Source organism: Nymphaea colorata, chromosome 8 (genome assembly GCF_008831285.2).
Source record: "Nymphaea colorata isolate Beijing-Zhang1983 chromosome 8, ASM883128v2, whole genome shotgun sequence".
Taxonomy (NCBI): Eukaryota; Viridiplantae; Streptophyta; class Magnoliopsida; order Nymphaeales; family Nymphaeaceae; genus Nymphaea; species Nymphaea colorata.
In genome coordinates, this window is record NC_045145.1 from 23,077,749 (window position 1) to 23,098,039 (window position 20,291).

Here is a 20,291-nt window from a genome sequence, read left to right on the forward strand (position 1 = left end):
CATTTGGGAAACATGAATCATGTTTATCTGTAAGATCTATGTTTAGGTACTGTTACTTCTTGACAAGCGGAAGAAGCAAAAAATTTGGTTTCAAAAAATGAAAATTCAATCAGGTAAACTTATATAATTTTGTTGATTTTGCTAATAAGACTGGTTATTACCATAGTTTATTGAGCAAATAGATTGAAGATAGTCGAGAAGTTGGTAGGCAGTCATTCATCAACAAACAAAAATTGACAGACTTATGTTAGGAATCCAGGCGTTGTCATTCATCATATGAGACTAATGCATATAGCTCGAGTTGGCCAGCTCGAGCTGGACTGGACTCAAAAAAATTATGAAGCTCAAGTTCGGGTTGAGCTCGAGCTCCATAGAACATCTTCGAGCTTTGACTCGACAATATTGCATCGAGCACGACTCGATTAACTCGTCTTTGTTAAGCATGTCTCGTTTCTTTTAACTAGTTAATTCTTTTAACTTGTTTAGTTGGTGTTCGTCTAATTTAAAGAGGCCCAAGTCTACTCGTTTAACATTTCAATTATATATTTGAACTCAATCTTCACTCATTTATAAACCAATCGAGTTCCAGTCAGGCTTGAGTTGGTTCGACTTATTGTGCAGCCCTATGCACAATTGGTAGTCACATAGTTCTCATATTCAAACAACCTAAATGAATTTGGAGCGGCCAGGCAAATAGGAAACCAGATGTGGATTTGATCCACTTAAAGTATGCTAGTTTCACTGTGGATCTGACATCTGCCGTGATTGATAGTGATCCATGGATTTAAGGTTGGACATACTCCACATGTAATGTGGATTTAAGATCCACACTACTAAGATATATCTTTTAATGCACACCTTTTAATGTAACATTGGGTATAAGATCTGATGCTTAATTGAGCTATTTTTTCAATCCTTTGAGGTAGCTTGTCGTGTTATCTTTCCATATTCTTCTAAACTCTGGAGTGATTTACAAACAACGTGGCATCAGCTTTGAAACTGGCTGAGATAGACCTACATCTTTTGACAAGAAGCGTTGTCAAGTAAGTATGAGAAATTTTAAGGCAGTTTGGCAACAGTAATTTATGGTTTCTTGAACTTAGCCCAAAAAATAGAACAGATTCATAGAACACCACCACGAGCCTCCTTTTGTGACAGATTTATGAAACAGTTAAATTTTTCCTTTCTCGGATAAATAAAAAAAAAAAAGAAAGAAAACAACGAGAATCTCAAACATGTGATAGATGGTAAGTACATGCATTAAAGAATTGTTTCCTAAATGGCTTTATCACACGAATTCAGCCTTAATAGTAGTTCAAATCTACAAACGCATAACTGGACAATAAATGTCAGAAAAAAGAAAAAAAACTAAAGAAGATACAATATTAATCTGCAGCGAATAATTAACGCATCGACTCATTTTCACCTACTATAGACCCACCACAGCAAATTGGTAAGGGAGTTGCCGTCGTCATGCGTTGTGAGGGTTTTTATACTCGCTAAAGCTTGGCCTCTGTCATAGACTCCCTGCAGGGCATAGACGAAGCCCTTCCAGCCATCCTCGACGCCGGGCCTGGACAACGCAGGCATCGCCCAATTCACCAGCTGCTTCACGTACTTAACATCTTGAAACAGTGTCTCCGTCACCGGCAGGATGGGCAGCAGCTGGATGCCCAGCCTGCATTCCCTTCTCTCCGCCGGTGCAAACCAGAGGCCGCTCTCCCTCTTGTTAGACCACAGAACCCCTGTAACTCTGTTGTCGCTGCTGAAAGTGGTGTTGTACACCATGCTCTCATCTCCCACATGCCACCATGTCTGTGCTGCCTGCATCACATCACAGCAAGTAAACGTCAAACATCCCACTCTTGATTTAAATAGCAACCATCTCAGTTGTTGTTCACATTAGATCACTTTCTCTCTTTTTAAGAGTTGTCCTGGTTTAGGGACTGTGTCTTCCTTCCTAGCCCTCTCTTTCTCTCTCTGTTTCTCTCTCTAAATAAATTAACAAATAAATAAATGTAAATGCTCACGCATGACATTATTTCAGTTGTCAATGGTGGGAGAAAAAAGATCATTTTTCTAAACCTGCCATTGACCATGCTTGTGGTGGTTGAAGGTGGGTTAGAACCTCCTTCCACTACTCTTTCTCACCATCATCATCTAATTCTCAGAAAACCGCCTTCCATTCATAATGGTTGTGATTGCGTGCACCCAACCTAGTATCTTCTTCAAGTTTGGTACATCGGAATTAATTAACAACCTTCTCAAACCAAATTGTCTTGGGGAAAGTAACCATAATCACTGTCGCTCCAACAACTTATAGCTTGGTACACCACCGCTCTTGTGATCTGGATTCTTGATTGATGGTAACATTTAATCTTTCAAGTGTCTTTTTATTAGTTGCCCCTGAGTTGGTAGGGCAGGTGAAAAGCATCCATGGGGAGAAAAAAGTTCTGGAAAATGTTATACCAGTATAGGCGATAGGATCTAGGAGAGGAGCAGTGTGAAAACAGACAGCCAATAAGAAGAAGAAGGTGAATTGTGGGCAGGATACCTCAAGCTGGTTAAAAAAAACAAAGCAGCACAAGAGTGCATGAGTAACTTGTGATTCTGGCTGTTGAAAACTTTTCAAAATGTGGAAGACCAAACTATCACGGGCGGATAGATTCAAAATAAAGTTTGTATTCTAAAATATACGGGGAGATATTTAAAAACAAAAAACATGACAAGGACATTGAAATATGAAATGTATGAATGGTTAATATCGCATTAATACCATAATGATTTCATGGTAGTCAACAAATTAAGTAGCCCCATTTAATATCCCATCGAAACGATCAAAGTTAATTTGGAAAATCTTAAATTTTTACGGTATCAAACTTAATGCCAGAATAGTTTCATGGTATACCAAGAATGAGCCACAGATCTCGCTATTTTTTCTGTATGAGATCTGATTTGATAAATCTCTACCGGCTTATTCTCCTTTGCACAGAAAATACTATGCTAGATCTTGCAGTAAAAGCTAAACCAGAGGCCACTCTTTACGTACCTGTATCTCGAATGCTGCCAGTGTTGATCCGACCGTCACCAGCTGCTGATCTGCAAATGCCTTGCCGACCAAAGCCCCTGAATAGTAAGCGGCGATGGCCTCGCTGCTGCTCTCCTGGTTCCGGCCGTCGCCGAACTCCGTCAGGCCGCCGGCCCATGAGTGCAGCTTCCATAAGTCGAAGTTCCTGAGCTTTGTAGACGTTTTTGATGAGTTCATAGACATATAATCATCCACCAGAGCGTAAATCTGCGGCCGGAAGCTTTTCCCCCAGCTCGGGTCGAGCTTCGAGAGCACGGCGCAGCCGTAAGCGAAGTAGCCCAGATGGAAATGATGGTCATTGTAAACTCCAAATCCGAAGTCGGCGCCCGAGTCAACCGAGCCGCTCTTGGTTGTGAGCCCTCCCCACATGGAATCGTAGAGAAAACCATTGCCTTGGAAGTTTCCATTGAGCCATGGAGTGATTGAGCTCTTCAGGAACTGAGTAATGGTCGGAATCGGGCCCGGAACTTGCAGTTCTTCGGCAATCATCGCCAGCCTAGCAGCCCTGGCGATCGCTTTCCCGTAGAAATAAGAAGATGTAGTGTTGATGGTGTTCAATCCGGCCACGTCGCTTTGAAGTGCAGCGATAATTTCCGGCGAGGATCCATTGGCCACGCCGGATTTGGAGTGCCATGTGATAGGGATTGCACCAGTCCCAAGAGTCCATGCATCCCCAACGACACCAACAAGCTCGCCGTCAACACTTTGATACCGGAATTCGGGCAAGATGGTGGTGCCGTTCGCGAGAAGCCGGCGATGGAGCGGGTGGGCGAGGAGCAGGAGCTCTCCATTCCCTTGTTTGCTCCAGGAGTACTCTATCGTGAAAGGTTTGGTGATGGTGGCAACGCCGGACACCGGATACGCGGCGCTGTAACGGTCGAGAACGGATTCGTAGCTCTTGTCCGGAACGACCGCCAGCCGTAGGACGCCGGCGAACTTCGGGGCAAAGAGAGTCGCATTGTTAGCGGTGAACTGGACTCCGGGAGCGGTGTAGAGCTTCCACGTTTGGCCGTTTTTGAGCACGACGGTGTGAGAGGTGGAGTCGCCGGATGAGGAGAAAGAGAGGATGGGGTTGGTGGCGGAGATTGAGATTCCGGTAGCGGCGTCGGCGGAAGCTATACATGTTATATAAGGGGAGCCGCGGACTAGAGGGAAGGAGAGGCCTCCGGGGATGCTGAGAGTGACGGAGGTCTCATCGAAGTGGGTGATAGTGTGTTGGGGAGACGATGCTGACTGAGGGGAAGTGGTGGCGGTAATGGTGAGGTCAGGGAGGAAGAGTTGGGAGATCAAGGAGAGGGTGACCAAGAGAGAAGGGTAAGAGATGGAGAGGGAGTTGTTGGAGGATCTGACGAGGTAAGGGTGGATGTACTCCGGTTGATCGCCGTTCTTCAAGACGTAGTTCTGCCAGAAGGCGTTCGTTGGGAGAGGTGGGGAGCGGAGTTGGTCGGAAAAGAATGGTGGCGGAGAAGGAAGAACCGGAGATTGGGTGATGGTGAAGGGAGAAAGAGATCCCATCTCTCTCTCTCTCTCTCTCTCTCTCTCTCCCCTCTTGGTTTAGAGATGATGTAAATATATAGCGGCTATAGTGATTGAATGTCGCTATTTATTACTGTCATAATGAAGGTAATAATCTAAGTTATACTAAGAAATACGGTGAGCAATTACAGATATTTGGCATTAATACTCGCGAATCAATATTGTAAGAAGTTGGTATCTATCATTATCTATGAACAAATTTTCTTTTGGGTTCTTCTTTAATGGTAACCATCCTATTAATCATATTCTAAGTTCAGTTCCCCGATCAAGGTGTTCTTATCTTCCCCTGGGCAAGGGCAAGTTTCATCCTTGAAATCGTCTCGACCCTTGAATTTTTGGTCAACAATGTCAAATTGAGCCACAAAACTGTCGTATCTTCATTTAAAGGTGAATTAGATACGGATAATTAGAAAGATCCGAGAACATATTTATCTTTTCGCAAAGGTTTTCCGAAGTTATTGTGATCTCCATTTGGAAAAAGCAAACAATCAAGATGAAGGTATTTAGATATCTTATGAAGATGTAGAGACATCAAGGGTCGAACTTCATTTTCGTAGGTCCAATTAAAAATGATTTATTCTATCATAAGCTTGGTGCTTTGGAGTCAAAATCTTTCCAATCATTTTGAAAATAAGATGCATTGTGTGTGAAAGGCTTGGGCTTGGTTGGTTGGAGGCCTAACACTTTAGCCATGGTTGACAAATTGATCTTTGGTGTCGAGTTGGATGGGTTGGAGACCATCTTTGGTGTTAATTTTCTATAGATCCTGATCTTCGTGGTTTGGATTTGGATTGAAAGTCCGATATCAAATTCCATAAATCGTTAGGATTTGGATTCCACTGACGTATAAAATTGAATTCAAATCTGATATACTATCAAAAATCAGAAGCCAATGCAGCGTGTGATGTGAGAAAGCGTGTTGACACCATCAAGTTCTTCACTCCTAACCAGATTTGACTTTTTCATGAGTAGTTGGGAGTAGTGCACTTTCATGTGTGTGTTTGTGTGTGTTGTGTGTGCCTGTCTGTGTATATGTATGAATGATAAATTACTATTATTTTCATTATTATTATATATATAAATTAAATAATATATATATATATATATATATATATAATCTTTTCTTGCTTCTTTTATCATTAACTGCTCAAATATGAGAATCAAATGTATAGAGAAATACAAAAAGAATTGTCAATTGAAGTTTTTGGTTAACTATATTTTGTGAAAGAGTGGTTGATTTAGTGCAACTTTATTATATGAAGTTTTATTACCACCACCCTTGCACTATCGCTTGAAGGTATCAATATCGAATCGACTAACAGCAGCTCGGTTGCATGTGGTCCTTATCAACTCTTGCTTTTGTTTTTATAACAACGACCTTGATGGTAAAATTTTCTCCAATAAAATATATTTTGTTATCATGCTGAAGAAATTAAATTTAGGGGAATTTTCTTTTTTTTTTTAATGTACATTTTTTGTTAAAAATTCTGAAAACGAGATTTTCTGTTATCTTTTGTTATCTTTCTAATAAGATTTGTAAGCTATCAACAAAGAGGAAGCGCTTTCGGCGATCTATCGTTGCACTTTTTGCTTTTGTTATTTGTTTCACGCATTTCACCTGCTACGGTATAACGACATAATAAATAATTTGTCTCGTTAAAAGATTAAAATGAAATTTTGCTAAACTAAGAAGTGAAAAATCTTAGATGCAATTTTTGTTAACACTGCCATCATGACTAAGTTACATCCTTACCATTTTTGTTGTTGTTTTTTTTCAGGTTTAAGAAAGTCTATTTAAGCCCACTTGTCTCTTTGATAACTATATGAAATGTATGGCCTTCTTACCAAGAAGATTTTAAAAGGTAGTCTTTTTCTTGAAATTTTAGACAAATGGTTGGCTGAAAAAATAAAATTTCCATTAAATTTGAGACGTTATTTTTTCCAAAAAAATATTTTTGACGTACTTAAAATGTTGATAAATTAATAATAACCCCTTAAAATCTTTTGAATAAACCACTAATTATCAAATGGAAGCACGTTGTTGCGACTTGTGAGTACAATCTCCACAGGCCAGAGGAATCTTGAAGTTTTTGAATACTCCAAGGCATCTTATATAATTCTTAATTTCCACTTTGTGACTTAAATATATTCAACTTCCCAATATAAATAACAAATTAACAAAACTATACCCTCTTTCTCTCCCATATAATTTCTTAATGATAATTTTCATGTCGGCAGCATCTGAAGACAAAATGTCTCCTCTGCCTACAAGACGTGTGAACAGGATGATGGATCACTTGGCTCGCCACTAGCCGTACGTTTGGTAAAGCCCACCATAGACTGTCTATAATATATATATATATATATATATATAATCTATATATATAACTTCGAATCATAAGATTTTATGAATTTGTCCACATCTTTGTTGACAGATTTGTGGAACAGTAAAAAACTGTTACTGTTACAAAAAAAAACTGTTACTGTTACCAAAGGCCTCTTTAGCATGTGTTTACTTTACCACGGATTTGATCTCGACAGAATCACTAGATCTTAGATCCGTGGATTTAACTTTTCAATCCCACTTTAAAGATACAGCTTTTTTATATGTAACGTGGATTTATGATCTATACTACTAAATCCTTGGTTCAAACTGATGATCTTATTATACGCACTTTTTAATGCAGTCTCTTATCTATAGGGCTGCACACAAGCCAAGTCGAGCCCGAGTTTGGCCAGCTCGAGCTTGACTCGGCCCAAAAAACTTGCGTTCGACTCGACTACACAAAATCGAGCTCAAACTCGACTCATTTAACCAATTTAACTCGTTTGGGTGTTAACTTGTGTAAGCATTAACTCGTTCAACTCGCGTAAGCGTTAACTTGTGCAACTTGTGGAACTGGTTTTGGTAATATTATATAGAGTACCAGTTTGCGAGTTGAGTCGAGTTCCTGAAACTCGAGCTTAACTCGTTTATCGTTTCGAGCATCCTTGTAAGCTCGAACTCTGCTCGTTTATAAACGAGTCTAGCACGAGCCGAGTTTTTTTTAGCGAATTCGAATCGAGCCCGAGTTGGCTCGGCTTGTCGTGCAGCCCTACTTATCTAAGATCTGAGGCTATCAAACACCACTTTAAAGGTATTGAGGTGAAGAGACGATTACAGGAAGTGCAGGTTCAAAGAGCAAGAACAAATCCCACCGCTTCTTCACGGCAGGCGACACGGCTAAATGGGGTTTGGTATTCATTAAGATACAAAAAGGTCGGGGTGGTTGGCTTCACTCTCATTGTCAACAACAGTAGCCATGATATCAGATCAGATTGAGCCGTGTGGAACTCTCTAAATGAACTGAGTATGACAGAATTAGATGCACTCCGATATTATTTTTGAGAAACCAAATTATTTCTGCATTTATCTAGTTTTGTTGTCTTCTCTGTTAATCGAGAGATTGTTCCTGTTATTGAAATAATGTGAGCTAAAGATGAACATATAAGGATTGATCACAAGGTCAATAGTGAAGTAGGAAAACATCAAATCAATTATATTCACCTAATCCAGCGACTGCATCCTGTAATATATTCTAACTTAGTAAATCTTTTTTTTTTTGGCCCACAAGATCAAAATTTAATGATTTTTTAAGAAACTTACAAATGTTAGGTGCATTTGCAGAGCAAGAAGTTGGGGACATTTATGAACATTCTTTTCTCAATGGGCATCATTGAATAGAAAAAGACATATTTGGATGCAGAGCACGGGCTCAGTTAAATTTTGTGTTTGTTAGTTGGCACTCTTTCCTTCCAATTCCATTAATTCATTAGGAGATTGTTTCTTATGGCAGAGTCATTAGCTAGATGTGTGGGATTCACCTCTTGCCACAGTAGGGTAAGTTGGGACTGTTTGTGGTAAGGGACTTCTATTCCTACCCACTGCACTAACTCTAATGCAAACATGAACAGTGAAAGTTCACCATTCTCAGTTTTATATATATATTTTCTGTGATTATCATATAGCCCAAACTGTCATGTCATGACTACAGAAATATCATATGCATAAGCTGTTCAATATTAAAATTCTGATATTTTTCATTTTTTTATTTTTATTTCTTACAAATGTATATAAATCCAGTAAGCTTTGGAACTAATTTGCCAAAAAAAAAGGGGGGGGGATTAAAAAATTTCAGCTACACGGGATAATATATCTTTCAACCATAGTCATAAATAATGTCTCGGAATTTTAAATAGTAAGGTTTTTATCAGTTATAATACGCGAGCTTGAAAAAAACAAGAAAAAAAAGGGGGGAAATGGTATTTATTTAAATTAAAGAACTAAAAATAAAATAAGTGAAAAAATAATAACACAAACATCAAAAGATATATAGATTTGCAAAAAATAAAAAATGAAAAAAAACTGTTTGTCATTAAAAAAAAGTGAAAAAAATGCATTAAGTTTTCACGTTTAAAAAAAAATCATTTTTTAAAAATTTAAACAGCATTTGATTTTCTCACATTTTTTCACGTTTTTTGTGACTAGGCTTTCAACGATATACCTTCAGATAAGATTGGTGAGAAGTGGAAAATATTTTGGGCATGATTTCCCGCTTCTTTATAAACTATATCAGCAATTTGTAGCCCTGATTATCTGTAACAGTGCAGTGACTTCTTCAGCATGCTCATAGATAATCTTAATTAGCATGAGCATGAATCTTGAAGTTATCTTCAATGGCCCCGAACTTTAAAATGGAAATATGATCGAGACATCCTGCAATTGAAATTCCCAACCTTTTACCGTTCAAACAATTGTTTTAATTAATGAGTATCACCTACAAAGGCAAAGGCATCAATCTTTCTTCTTGGTAACTCAATAACAGTAAACTGTGGGATCCATGTGAACTGAATTTGAATATGCGTGAATCTAGATCATTATCGGCCAACTTGAAGTGAGTAGGTTCTGCGGGGGCTGATAGGCAGTCAGTTTTTGTTTCGCCTCCTTGAGGCATCGACTACTTTCTGCTACAAAAGGAGGGTCATTGAAGTGCAAGTTGAAGCACGGTGAGAACGGCATCTCAAAGCACCCAAACCAGTCCCTATTCCTTTGATGGACAAGGAATTAGGTGGAAGCTTCGGCTCTCTTTTGGGTCTAAATTTTTAGATCCCAGACATGCCACATGGCTCTCATAGAACAGGTTGAGGTGGGTAGATGTATGCACAGGCTTTCACCCTTAAAGAGTCCATTCACTTGGCCAAAAACGGAAAAAAAAGGTAAGCTTGATACATCTTATTCATAAATTATAACTGGAAATTTTGTTTTAATATACTTAGATTTGGATCTGGATCTGATATAGGAATTATTTGGATCTGATATAGCTATAAAACTAATCTGATATTGCTTTGTCCAACTTGAAGTTGGAATGGGATTCAATTACATTAGAAAATACAAAGCCATATCCAAGTTTTTGCGTGTGATCAGATTCGGAAGCCCATGAAAGAAAAATATGCATCTAATTTGCTAAAAAAATTCACCGCCAAGTTCAAATCCAATTACTAATGAACGTGTTTTTTTAGCTATCTGATTCCACTACCCGGATTTGGATCATAAATGGAAGAATGATGCACAGACGCTTAATGGAGAAAGAGGTTCTTCTCCAATACATGTGGTTCTCAAGTACTCCAATAAGTCTCAAATTCAATTTCATATTGGATTGTATAAATAGTGATCCAAAAACTCAAGATCAATTATACATTTGGCACTTTAATTGTCACACAGGCGAATTAATACAGGTTTTTCTTGCTTTTAACAAAAATATTATTTGTAATCTAAACATAATGATTAAATGATCAAAGTAGACGCATGATCATATTATGTTGATGCTACAATCTCCATTATCTCATGATAATGAGTCAACAGTTTAGAGTCACATATAATAAGATATGCAGGTATATATATAATTTTAACATTGGTCAATCTTAATAGTAGCCACAAGAAATGATTAAGACAAAATTAACTACTTTGGTGGTTCAACTACAGTGTATTCATATCTTTTCTACTACTTGTATGATCAATCACATTCAAGAAACCTGCATAAAATGGCAACAACATTTTAAAATACAATCAATCTATATGTCACAACGTGTTTTCAATACCTTTGTTTGGTAAAAGTAAATAATTATGCAGCTAAAAAACAAACAGCAAAACACATATAAGTGTGACGAACTAACTTATTTATGTTCCACTTTGTTGATTCTCTTGAACATTTTGAAGATTTTCAACTAACATGTATTGTCATTGCAACTAGTTCAAAATTTTTTTTTGAATATTTTCAACTAGCATGTATATATAATATAAAAACAAATTAGTCTAACTTGTTTATCATCTTAAATGACAATGTTTCAATTTCTAATAGCATGCTCATCCTTAACTTGCATGCGGAAAATACTTAATTTATGATTTCTAAATAACATAAGAGCCATAAAAATATGACAATAATCTGTGAGCTAATTTCTGCATCCTGAATAAAATGAGAAGAGTTATGCAGCCAAAAATATTTTCCTAATAACCTTCAAATGCCCTGAATTATCGATAAAGAGGAAAAGAAAACAACGAATCGGCTTCAGAAACGATGAACCGGCCAAAAACAGTTTGAACCACAGTCACCTGGGTGCGTTTGATTTGAGCTCGCACCCGTACGGACGCGTTGCGGGTGCGGGTGCGCTCCAGGTGAGCTCGCACCCAAGGGTTGGATCTAGTTTCCAAATTCAAACCAAGTGTATGGTTTGGATCTAAATCTGATTTCGGGAAAAAACCAGATCTAAAATCCATAAAATCAATACCAGATCCAAAATCCATAAAATCAAATCCACCATTCTCACCCATTGGCCACTATAAGCTAGATACATCTATTGATATATTATATGTTCTCTTTTCTTTTTTAAAAAAAACGATACAGGACTAAAGTATATGTTCTAAAGTATATGTTCTCTTTTCCCTTTCAAAAAAAAAGATACAGGACTAAAGAATGGTTTTCATAAAACAATCTGTTTGCCTTTTTTTCAAACATTTCTTTTTTGATTTTTTTCCACTACTACCATAAAATGTATAATTTTAATTGTGTTATTTAATTTCTACAAAATAATAATAATAATAATATTATTATTATTAATATTAATAAAATATCTTCACCGCACCGCCGCACCTAATTTTTTTGAGATGTGCTGCACCGGCACCGGCACCGGCACCCGCACCCCGCACACAGGTGACATAGGTTTGAACCTGTTCAAAACCGTGAACTGGTCCAGAACCACCTGAACCGGTTTATAATGCCGAGAGCATTATGGATCGGTTTTAGACTTTGTGAACCCGTTCCAGAAATGAACAATATGAACCGGTTTTACTGCTGTATCGGTTCTTCTTATTGATGCGATCTTGGATGATGTCAGATCCAAATTTATATTAAAATAGATTGTATTATTTATGGGTCTTGAATCTCAAACAAGATGCCTACACGATTCACAACAAATTGGACACCAGTATATATAATCTAAAACCGCGACCCAATTCTCAACCAAATGGATCTGGGTCCTAGGAAACTGGATCACAAAAGAAGATCTGATCCATAATTCCTTATTGGATCTGGATTGATAATGGATCTAAATCAAATTTGATTGAGTCCATATAGGGACCAGAATCTGATCCATAACTTTTTCTTGAATATGGGATAAGGACTTGGATTGAGATCTGGATCGTGGATCCAATAAAAAGAGGGTATAAAAGCCCTCATGATAGGGTTAAGGAACCCGTAACCTTGACTGCACTTGCACGCCGGTGCCGTCCGTCGTTCTTGCGGGCCCTACGGCGGCCATCGCCGGCAGCCATGGCATCGCATGATGCGGTTCTTACTCTCTCCCCTTTCGACATGACGAGGACTCGGCGGAGGGTTGCGATGGAACGAATCGTCGGAGGACGAGGAGGCCGAAACCAGTGGCCGATCCCTGCGATGTCCTGCCCTTTCTCCAGGTAAGCCTTCGAGGTCTCCGGAATCCTCGAAAATTACTGCTTCCCGGCGACATCATGTACCACGCGCCCGCTGTCGGATGGCGAAAAGGCGAAGGAGCTGGTTGGGTCGCCGGCAGACACCGAAGTTCGAACGTCTTTGGTTTGGGGTTTCTTGGTTGGGAGATTGAGGTGGACTGTGAATTTGCGTTGTTCATCCTTGAAGCAGCGGTTGTTTTCTTATTTCTGACTTTTTCTGCAGAAAATTGAGGAAAGGAGGGAGGGGTGCGAGAGAAGAATGCGGTGTTGTCAGGTGCACGATGGATGCGACTTTCGGCGGTGGCGGTGGTGGTGTAGGTGAGGCTAAATCGGATCTTATTTGTTTTTTTGGTTTTGGTTGATGTTCAAGAACTCTCGTTGTTGTTGTTGATTACGTATTGATTAAAAAGAACTACCGAAAATATGGGTAGTAGAACTTCTTAAGTTCATTGAGGACGAAAGTGTTGCATTATGCCAAAGTGCGCCTCCTTCTCTGGGCGATATAAGGGAGGTGCTTATCGATGTACTTGTATGTCTACTGATTCCCAACCCTAAGGCTAAGATTGGATTCGCACCAAAATTCGAACATTTTTGCATTTCCTTTTTAGCACCAGGAGATATTGTGGACCGCCTCTCAATTCCGGGTGTCTTGGTAGATTGCTTTATCAGGTAATTTGGGATGTTGGAGGGAGAACTTTTTTTCTTTGTGTAATTCATCAATTTGGGGTCCGGTGGCACATCCAATACTTGCAGTCAGTGTTTTTTGTGAATCTCGTTTTGGTTTGTCATTTTGGCATGTAAGAATATATGACGGGGGTGAATCTTCTGGCAGAAGGTCGCCTTGACAGTATGGAGCAAACGGATAATGTTTGTAAATTCCTTTGTTAACGTCACCTATCAAACTTGTGATTTTCTATGACAGAGTCTCAGAGAAATCTGTTGGTGCTGTCTGAGTTCATGAGTTGTCTCATATTCCATCGCCTTGAGTAGCGGTGTCACTGCCATTACTTCCTGGGATTGGCCATGAGATGTACAAATTTTTTCTTCAACTGTTCTATTTAGTCATTTTTGTAGAGATGTTTATTTCATTCTTATGACATTGTTGCTGGAGGTTATGACATCATTTAAGCAGAGGCTAGTTTGGTTCTTTAGTTCTTCTATACTTTTCGTTGTGTGTTAGGAAAGACCTTTATAGTTCCAGATGCATTTGTTAACGGTGATATTACGGCCTTTATGATCCATTAGTCAAGGGATATCAGATTTTTATTTTGTTGTAAAATCCTTGATGCAAGAAAAGTCCTTTTTGAAGGTTTCTTTGTTTGAATGTGACGGGGGAGATTCCTCTGGCTGAAGAATCCCCTGACAGATGTGGAGCAAGTTCGCGATGCTTGTATATTCCTCTGTTAACGTCACATAGGAAACTGATGGGCACTTGTCAGCTTTGTTGCTGTGCGTTTCCGTCAGTGGTCTCATATTCCATCGCCTTGAGTAGCAGTGTCACTGCCATTACTTCCTGGGATTGGCCATGAGACATATATTTAAATTTTTATGTGTAATCATATTTCCATATCGTGGCCTTAAAGCTTTGTCTCCTTTGTTTTCCTTTTCCAATGTTGTAATCCTTTATGCGGCCAGGGATGAAGCTTCTGAAATACCATCTTTCGGGACTGAAAGGCTATGAAGCCTTGATGCCATTCTGCAATTCTGAGGCCATGTGAAATGTTTTGTGCAATCTACTTTTAGTGGTTTTGTTACAGTTCTTTGTCTTATCATCTGGACGTGTTGCTCCATTCCTATCAGCGTCACTAAAATCATACATGCATACATACATATATATATATATATAAAACTAAGAATTTGAAAATTATCAAATTTCTTAAAAAAGTACTAAAAAAGGCGCATGGCACTCATGAATTGATCACTAAATGTAATCAGCTCGCCACGGTTTGGGTTGATTCAGCCCCGTTCTTGTGACACTGGTTCCTGTATCGTAATGTATTGCTTTGATTCCAAATTAGGTTTAGGTGCTTCTGCATTCAGCGGCTCAGCATATTCTCAATTACTTATGTCTGTTTGTACTTTATACTAGTCTTATGCAAGAAGATATTCAAAAGATTATGTAACTAATGTAACATTTCAACAGCTGTACCAAAATTTCCAAGGATGCATGTATGGGATCCTTATAGACGCTTGGGAGTCACTCGCGATGCTTCTTCTGAAGAAATTCGAGGAGCACGATATTTTCTGTTGGATCAATATGCTGGCCATGAGCCAAGTGAGGAGTCCATAGAAGGTGCTTACGAGAAAATCATAATGGCCAGTTTCAGACAAAGAAAGAAAACAAAAATTAATCTGAAGACTAGGCTAAAGAAGAGGGTAGAGGAATCCCCTCCTTGGTTTAAGAGCCTGCTGGAATTTGTTGAGCTACCACCAACTGACGTTATCCTTAGGAGATTTGCTCTCTTTGCTTTCATGGGAGGCTGGAGTATCACAAATTCTGCTGAAACAGGCCCTGCTTTCCAGGTATGTTATTCATGGTTGTAGTTTGACTATAAAAAATATATATAGTTTTAGTTAATTCTAATTTCTTTTCACTAAAAAGAAATTCTACTTGGTGCTTGTAGTTTGGGTATCTTACTTTTCTTTTGGCTGTGAATAATTAATGGGTTGATGTCAATTTCAAATCTGTGGATACATTTAAGTAGTCACCATCTTAGCTCGTTAGCATCATTTGCAGTAATCCTTAATACTGTTATAGTGTAACTTCATCAGGACACAATTACAAAATACAAAACTTAAGTACTAAATGTATTTGGATTGTTGTAGTTTTGTAACACTTTTGTTTTCCTATATGGCCTGTTAATCCTTGTCTATTCTCAGTTCTTGAATGCACTAACAAGTAAAGAACAATTCTTGAAAAGAAATTGTACAAGAAGATTCCGTGTAGATCCCAAAGAGATCCCAGATGTTGTTAGTTAATCAATTGACTTATCAGTTTGAATCACAATATCACAATATCACTTTTTTTAAAAAAAATATAATATTAATGCTAGAATTAGAAAATTACAAAACATTTTTTTAAAAGAAAACGTGGAAGCAAATTTAACTTATTTTTTGCATTTTTTTATGTAGCACGGGGTATGTCTTACTTTAAAATTTAAAACCAAAGGAACTTATTCCTTAAAAAACCGCTGATTACGGCTTCTCTCAGTTGATATCAACAAGAGAGAGGGAGAGTTCAGTGGCAAGAAGATTCTTGTAGTGGTGATTTAGCGGTGAGCCACTAGAGTGAGAGAGAGAGAGAGAGAGAGAGAGAGAGAGAGGGAGAAATGGGCTTGAGAGAAAGTGGGTATGGTTTAAAGTGTTGGTCGGTTGACCTTTTTAAACTTTTTTCATGTCTTTATAAAATTTCTTTACTCATATGGGCTTGAGAGAAAGTGGGTATGGTTTAAAGTGTTGGTCGCTTGACCTTTTTAAACTTTTTTCATGTCTTTATAAAATTTCTTTACTCATATGTTGCTTAAATTACAAATATAGATACAAAAATAGCCTATATTTCTGTAGACTCTTTTTAAATCCGCAGAGTGGGTTAAAAGTTGTCATTGTTTAGATTTTAAGCCTCCAGACCTCTTTCTGGCGCATTTGAGTGACGCTCAAAACTGGGTTTTGACAAAACAATTTTCACGAAAGGGAGTAAGTAATCTGAACCCCTAGGTTTTCCACAGAAAATGCCATCTTGGGTGTGGCCCCTTAACGAGGTTTCAGAAAATTTCTTAAAAATCCACAAAGTTCCAACAAAACCTATTTCTTACAAAACGGCTATCCTTTTGAGGTTGTCATTCAAACTCTATCTTACACTTAAATTTAATTATTCTTCGTCACTTTGATAATCATTAAATAAAACATCATTTTTATCATTTTAGTTAGTTATCTTTTATGTCTTAGTTCGTCTTAGGTTGTCGATTATTTTGCTTTATCTAATTTTTAGGTTTTCTTTTCCATTTTAAAAATGAGATTTTCCTGAAAGAAACAACTTTGCAGGAAAATACCTGGTAAAAACATTGCTGTTGAATCCTAAGAACAGTATTTATAGCTGTAGTTTGAATAATAGCAGAGTTAGTTTCTTTAAAACTGAGACAAGGCTTCTATTTTTTAAGAATGGTGAGAAATCAAGGGATGTATTCCTTTTCATGATTTTGCCATGAATCTCTTTCTCGCTCTTAACAGTTGAGGGCTATTAAGGAAGCTGCTATAGGAAGCTCTAGTGAAAAGAAGAAAGGTTGGGCAGTTCCTCTCCTGTGAAAAGTGAGATAAAGCATGATTCGAGGAGAAAAGCGAACTTTTCCACAATTCAACAGTTCTCTAGAGTTTTCTGGAGTCCGATTATTTGTTGTCTCTTTTCAAGTGGTTTGAACCTTGTTGAACATTGCATGCTTCGCTTGCTATAGTTTCCTTGAACTTCATTGGCAAAGATGCCAAAGATATTGTATTTGTTATTACATGTTTAATTCCAATGTATCTGAGAGCTGATAGATGTAAACTGTGAGGTAAATCTAAGAAAATCACTCGTAGTGGCCGGATGATACATGGTACGTTAGTGTAAATTTTTGTCAGTAGATCGATGCTCGTTTATAGTTATGTCTGGTTTTATCCTGTGTACCAGGTTGCAGTTTCCCTTGCGGCTTGCATTTACTTTCTAAATGACAAGATGAAGAGTATCGCCAGGGCTTCCATAACTGGGTAGGCTATAATTATGAATCATTAGTATGATTTTTTGTCATCGTTTGTTCATCTGTCTTATTCTCATCTTCACTATCTTTTCTCTCAGATTCTTGGCGCTGGCGGTTGGATGGATATGCGGCTCTACAGTAGTTCCATTTATTCCCACTTTTCTTATCCGGCCAACGTGGAGTCTCGAACTCCTCACCTCTTTGGTTGCTTATGTATTTCTTTTCCTTGCTTGCACTTTTCTTAAATAACCAACACTTGCCAAATTGTATTTGGTTTTGGCCATCAAGTAATGTTGTAATTCTAGTCTTATAATTCTTAGGTGACCTTGAGATTAAGTGCTGTGAAGTGGTCATATATGCTGAGGCTCTTTCCCTGTCAAAATACTCTTGTACTCTTGTTTTGCAGCTTTGCTTCTGTTCAAGTTCAGATTGGGTCTTCCATGAGGTTTCACGCTAATTGGAAAGCGTGGTGCTGGGTTACAAATGGCGGTGGATTCATTCATTCTCTCTCTCTCTCTCTCTCTCTCTCTCTCTCTCTCGCTCTCGCTTCCAGATGGCCTTCCCCCTCCATGCTATGGACCTCTGGTCTTTTCCGTCTTCCTCCAGACTCGCATTCTTTTCTCGCATCCTTGGTGATTATCGCATCCAGTTATCGCCATTCTGCGGCCGTGGCGTTTTCGTCTGTGGGGTTTCTCTCACTGGGTGGACTACACAACTAACTGGATGGCTTTGGATGAAGTTTCATGGGACCTAACTTGGGTTCTTATCCAGTTGCTGCCCACCTCTGATGTCAGGGCTCTTCTCCCTATTCCTGTTTCTATAACTACTTGCTTGCGTTGGGTCTCAGTTGGCACGTTCGGTGGCTGCTTCCATATCCACTGCGGTGGACGTAAGATGTTTGGTTCCTTGAATAAACATGGCTGCTTCCATTTTTATCATCCATTGAATCAATATGTTGTGCACTTTGAATCTCAATTTTCACAAATAGTATCTTCTGTTATGACAGACTAAGGCAGAAATAAAATTCTTGCATTTACTCATGTTGGTTCATTCTTTTCGGGATCAGAAAGGCCCTTTCAATTTTGTTTCAATGGCCTGTGTCATGCACCGAAACAGAAGTACCTAATCGAGAATTTTCTACGAATTGATGCTGTGGTATGTAATCTTTCGAAGCTGGACATCCTTTTCCATACGAAATTTTATTGGAGGTCAGTTAAACGGACGCAATCAAAACGTCGTGGGACGGAGTGGAACGTCTTGTTCCATCCAACGCAAATGCAGTTTCTTTCGCTCCCATACTGGGATTTTTCTTCTTTTCAATAAAAAATGCCAAGAACAAGACGTCTTGCTCCTACCTTTCTAAACATGAGAAATCACACGTCGGCGTTCATAGGAGGTGCGTGGCAGCCAGTTAACCAACTCAAACCCTAGGGCCTGAAACCGAACCTAGTGGCTTGGTTAGGCTCGAATAGTTGGGTTACGGTCTGGTTTCTGCCTCTGGTAAACTGGTCTCTCTGGTCCACAGGCTGTTTCCAATCGTGAGCTATTTATTGAAGGTGTCGCAGACCCGAACACCGGTCCTCTTTCGTCGGCCATTTACAGGGTTGCGCGAGGATTCTTTCTAGGGTTTTTAACCCCATCCCTTGCTGCTCTCTCACTCTCTGGGCTCCCTGGTGCTTGTTCGTAAATTGGGGCCTTGTTCCTGCCGAGAATTCAATTCAGGAGTCTCCTCCACTCTTTTATCTCCACTGGTAATGTCTCTCTCTCTCTCTAGCTCTCTCTATCTCTCTCTATCTCCCTCCCTCTCTCTCTCTCTCTCTCTCTCTCTCTCTCTCAATCAATGTGCGAAGGAAACGAGAGAGAGAAGAACTTTTGTGATAGTTATGCGTTCAAATGAACTAGGGTGTGAACCTTCATCCTCTCTGCAGCTGGTTCGTCTTTTTGTTTCTCTATTTTGTTATTATTTTTTTCTGGCTTTCTTCTGCTTCATTTTTCTCATAGTCGGTGTGATCTGCGATTCTGGAAGCGGTCGTGCACATGTGTGCGTGCTCATCGTTTAGGATTTGGGTAGTTTGAGATCGTGACTTGCATTTCATCCAGCTGAAGCTGGTATTGCTTGTGGGTATTTTTCAAAATTTCTGCGGACTCATCGCGAAATCGCAGTGTTCTACTGTTTTTTGTGTTGGGCATGTTTAGCATTTGACGGTAAAGGCTCTCAGCATTTCCGAGCAGTGAATCTGCTCGCAATTTTGCATATTGGTAGGTTTTTATTGGGAGTGCATCCCATCTGATGATTTTCAAAATCAATACCTGATGGAAATGGGGCTGCTTGCTACTTAAGTAACTGAAATTTAATTGACTTTTAACTGGGAAGGAGATTATTTGCACTGAATTGGTCGACGTAGTGTGGGAACTGGGAAATTTGTCTTGAAATTCCAAATGCTGGTATTTGTTGCTGAATTCTCGTGTACAATTGTTATGATTTTTTTCTTTGAATCTTGTAGGTGCAAGAGAGGCATGGATTTGTGAGCTTTATTGGGAATCTCCCTCTCTTAATTGTTGGAGCCTAAACATTCGTTGTGTTTCTCGGCTGAAGGTCAGTTTTTTGCTGCTTCTTCCAGAATGTTTCTTCTCCGCTTCTTCATTGGAGCCTAGTTGACTAATTTACTGCTTCTTCCAGAATGTTTTTTCTCTAAAGGAAGTTGAACCGCTTTAGGTCAGACATCTTGTTTCATTTCCCATTGTCATCAAAATTCATCCATGTATGTGAAATAGGATCTTTCAAATCTTACTGGTCATAGGTATGATGCAACTTTGAGGCGTTCTTTCCATTCATTTATCCGAGAATTATACCCAAAAGTGTAGGTATAAAAGGGTTTCTACGTACTATCTTTTCGTACTTTTGGTATGCCAC

The 20,291-nt window shown here is 38.8% G+C and overlaps 3 protein-coding genes and 1 non-coding gene across 4 annotated transcripts in view; 3 read left to right on the top strand and 1 right to left on the bottom strand.

Moving 5' to 3' along the window:
• Positions 1–1,243: 1,243 nt before the first annotated feature.
• On the bottom strand, positions 1,244–4,641 carry LOC116259704 (probable endo-1,3(4)-beta-glucanase ARB_01444). The gene is made up of 2 exons (XM_031637610.1): positions 3,050–4,641; positions 1,244–1,824 (listed from the first exon to the last, which is right to left on the bottom strand). Exons 1-2 carry the CDS (start codon positions 4,601–4,603, stop codon positions 1,423–1,425), a joined length of 1,956 nt encoding a protein of 651 aa, XP_031493470.1. The 5' UTR covers positions 4,604–4,641; the 3' UTR covers positions 1,244–1,422.
• A 7,776-nt stretch (positions 4,642–12,417) lies between these two features.
• On the top strand, positions 12,418–17,804 carry LOC116258618 (protein CHAPERONE-LIKE PROTEIN OF POR1, chloroplastic). Its single transcript, XM_031635853.2, has 5 exons — positions 12,418–12,632; positions 12,871–12,965; positions 14,791–15,170; positions 17,311–17,387; positions 17,476–17,804. Exons 1-5 carry the CDS (start codon positions 12,490–12,492, stop codon positions 17,624–17,626), a joined length of 846 nt encoding a protein of 281 aa, XP_031491713.1. The 5' UTR covers positions 12,418–12,489; the 3' UTR covers positions 17,627–17,804.
• On the top strand, positions 14,276–14,360 carry LOC116259755 (small nucleolar RNA SNORD96 family). The gene has a single exon (XR_004173967.1). It is a non-coding gene; the product is annotated as a small nucleolar RNA SNORD96 family (small nucleolar RNA).
• A 933-nt stretch (positions 17,805–18,737) lies between the features above and the next one.
• Positions 18,738–20,291, top strand: part of LOC116258617 (protein FLX-like 2) — a 7,050-nt gene continuing 5,496 nt past the window's right edge. Inside the window, exons 1-2 of the mRNA XM_031635852.2 lie at positions 18,738–19,128; positions 19,882–19,973. The gene's annotated coding sequence lies outside the window, so the exon portion shown is untranslated. The remainder of the gene's footprint in view (positions 19,129–19,881; positions 19,974–20,291) is intronic.

Excerpts from the sequence above, each read along its gene's own strand:
- LOC116258618 (XM_031635853.2), top strand. The coding sequence starts at position 12,490 with ATGGCATCGCATGATGCGGTTCTTACTCTCTCCCCTTTCGACATGACG. Across the intron at positions 12,633-12,870 it reads ATGTCCTGCCCTTTCTCCAG|AAAATTGAGGAAAGGAGGGA; the intron begins GTAAGCCTTCGA and ends CTTTTTCTGCAG. Across the intron at positions 12,966-14,790 it reads CGGTGGCGGTGGTGGTGTAG|CTGTACCAAAATTTCCAAGG; the intron begins GTGAGGCTAAAT and ends ACATTTCAACAG.
- LOC116259704 (XM_031637610.1), bottom strand. The coding sequence starts at position 4,603 with ATGGGATCTCTTTCTCCCTTCACCATCACCCAATCTCCGGTTCTTCCT. Across the intron at positions 1,825-3,049 it reads TGGCAGCATTCGAGATACAG|GCAGCACAGACATGGTGGCA; the intron begins GTACGTAAAGAG and ends GATGTGATGCAG.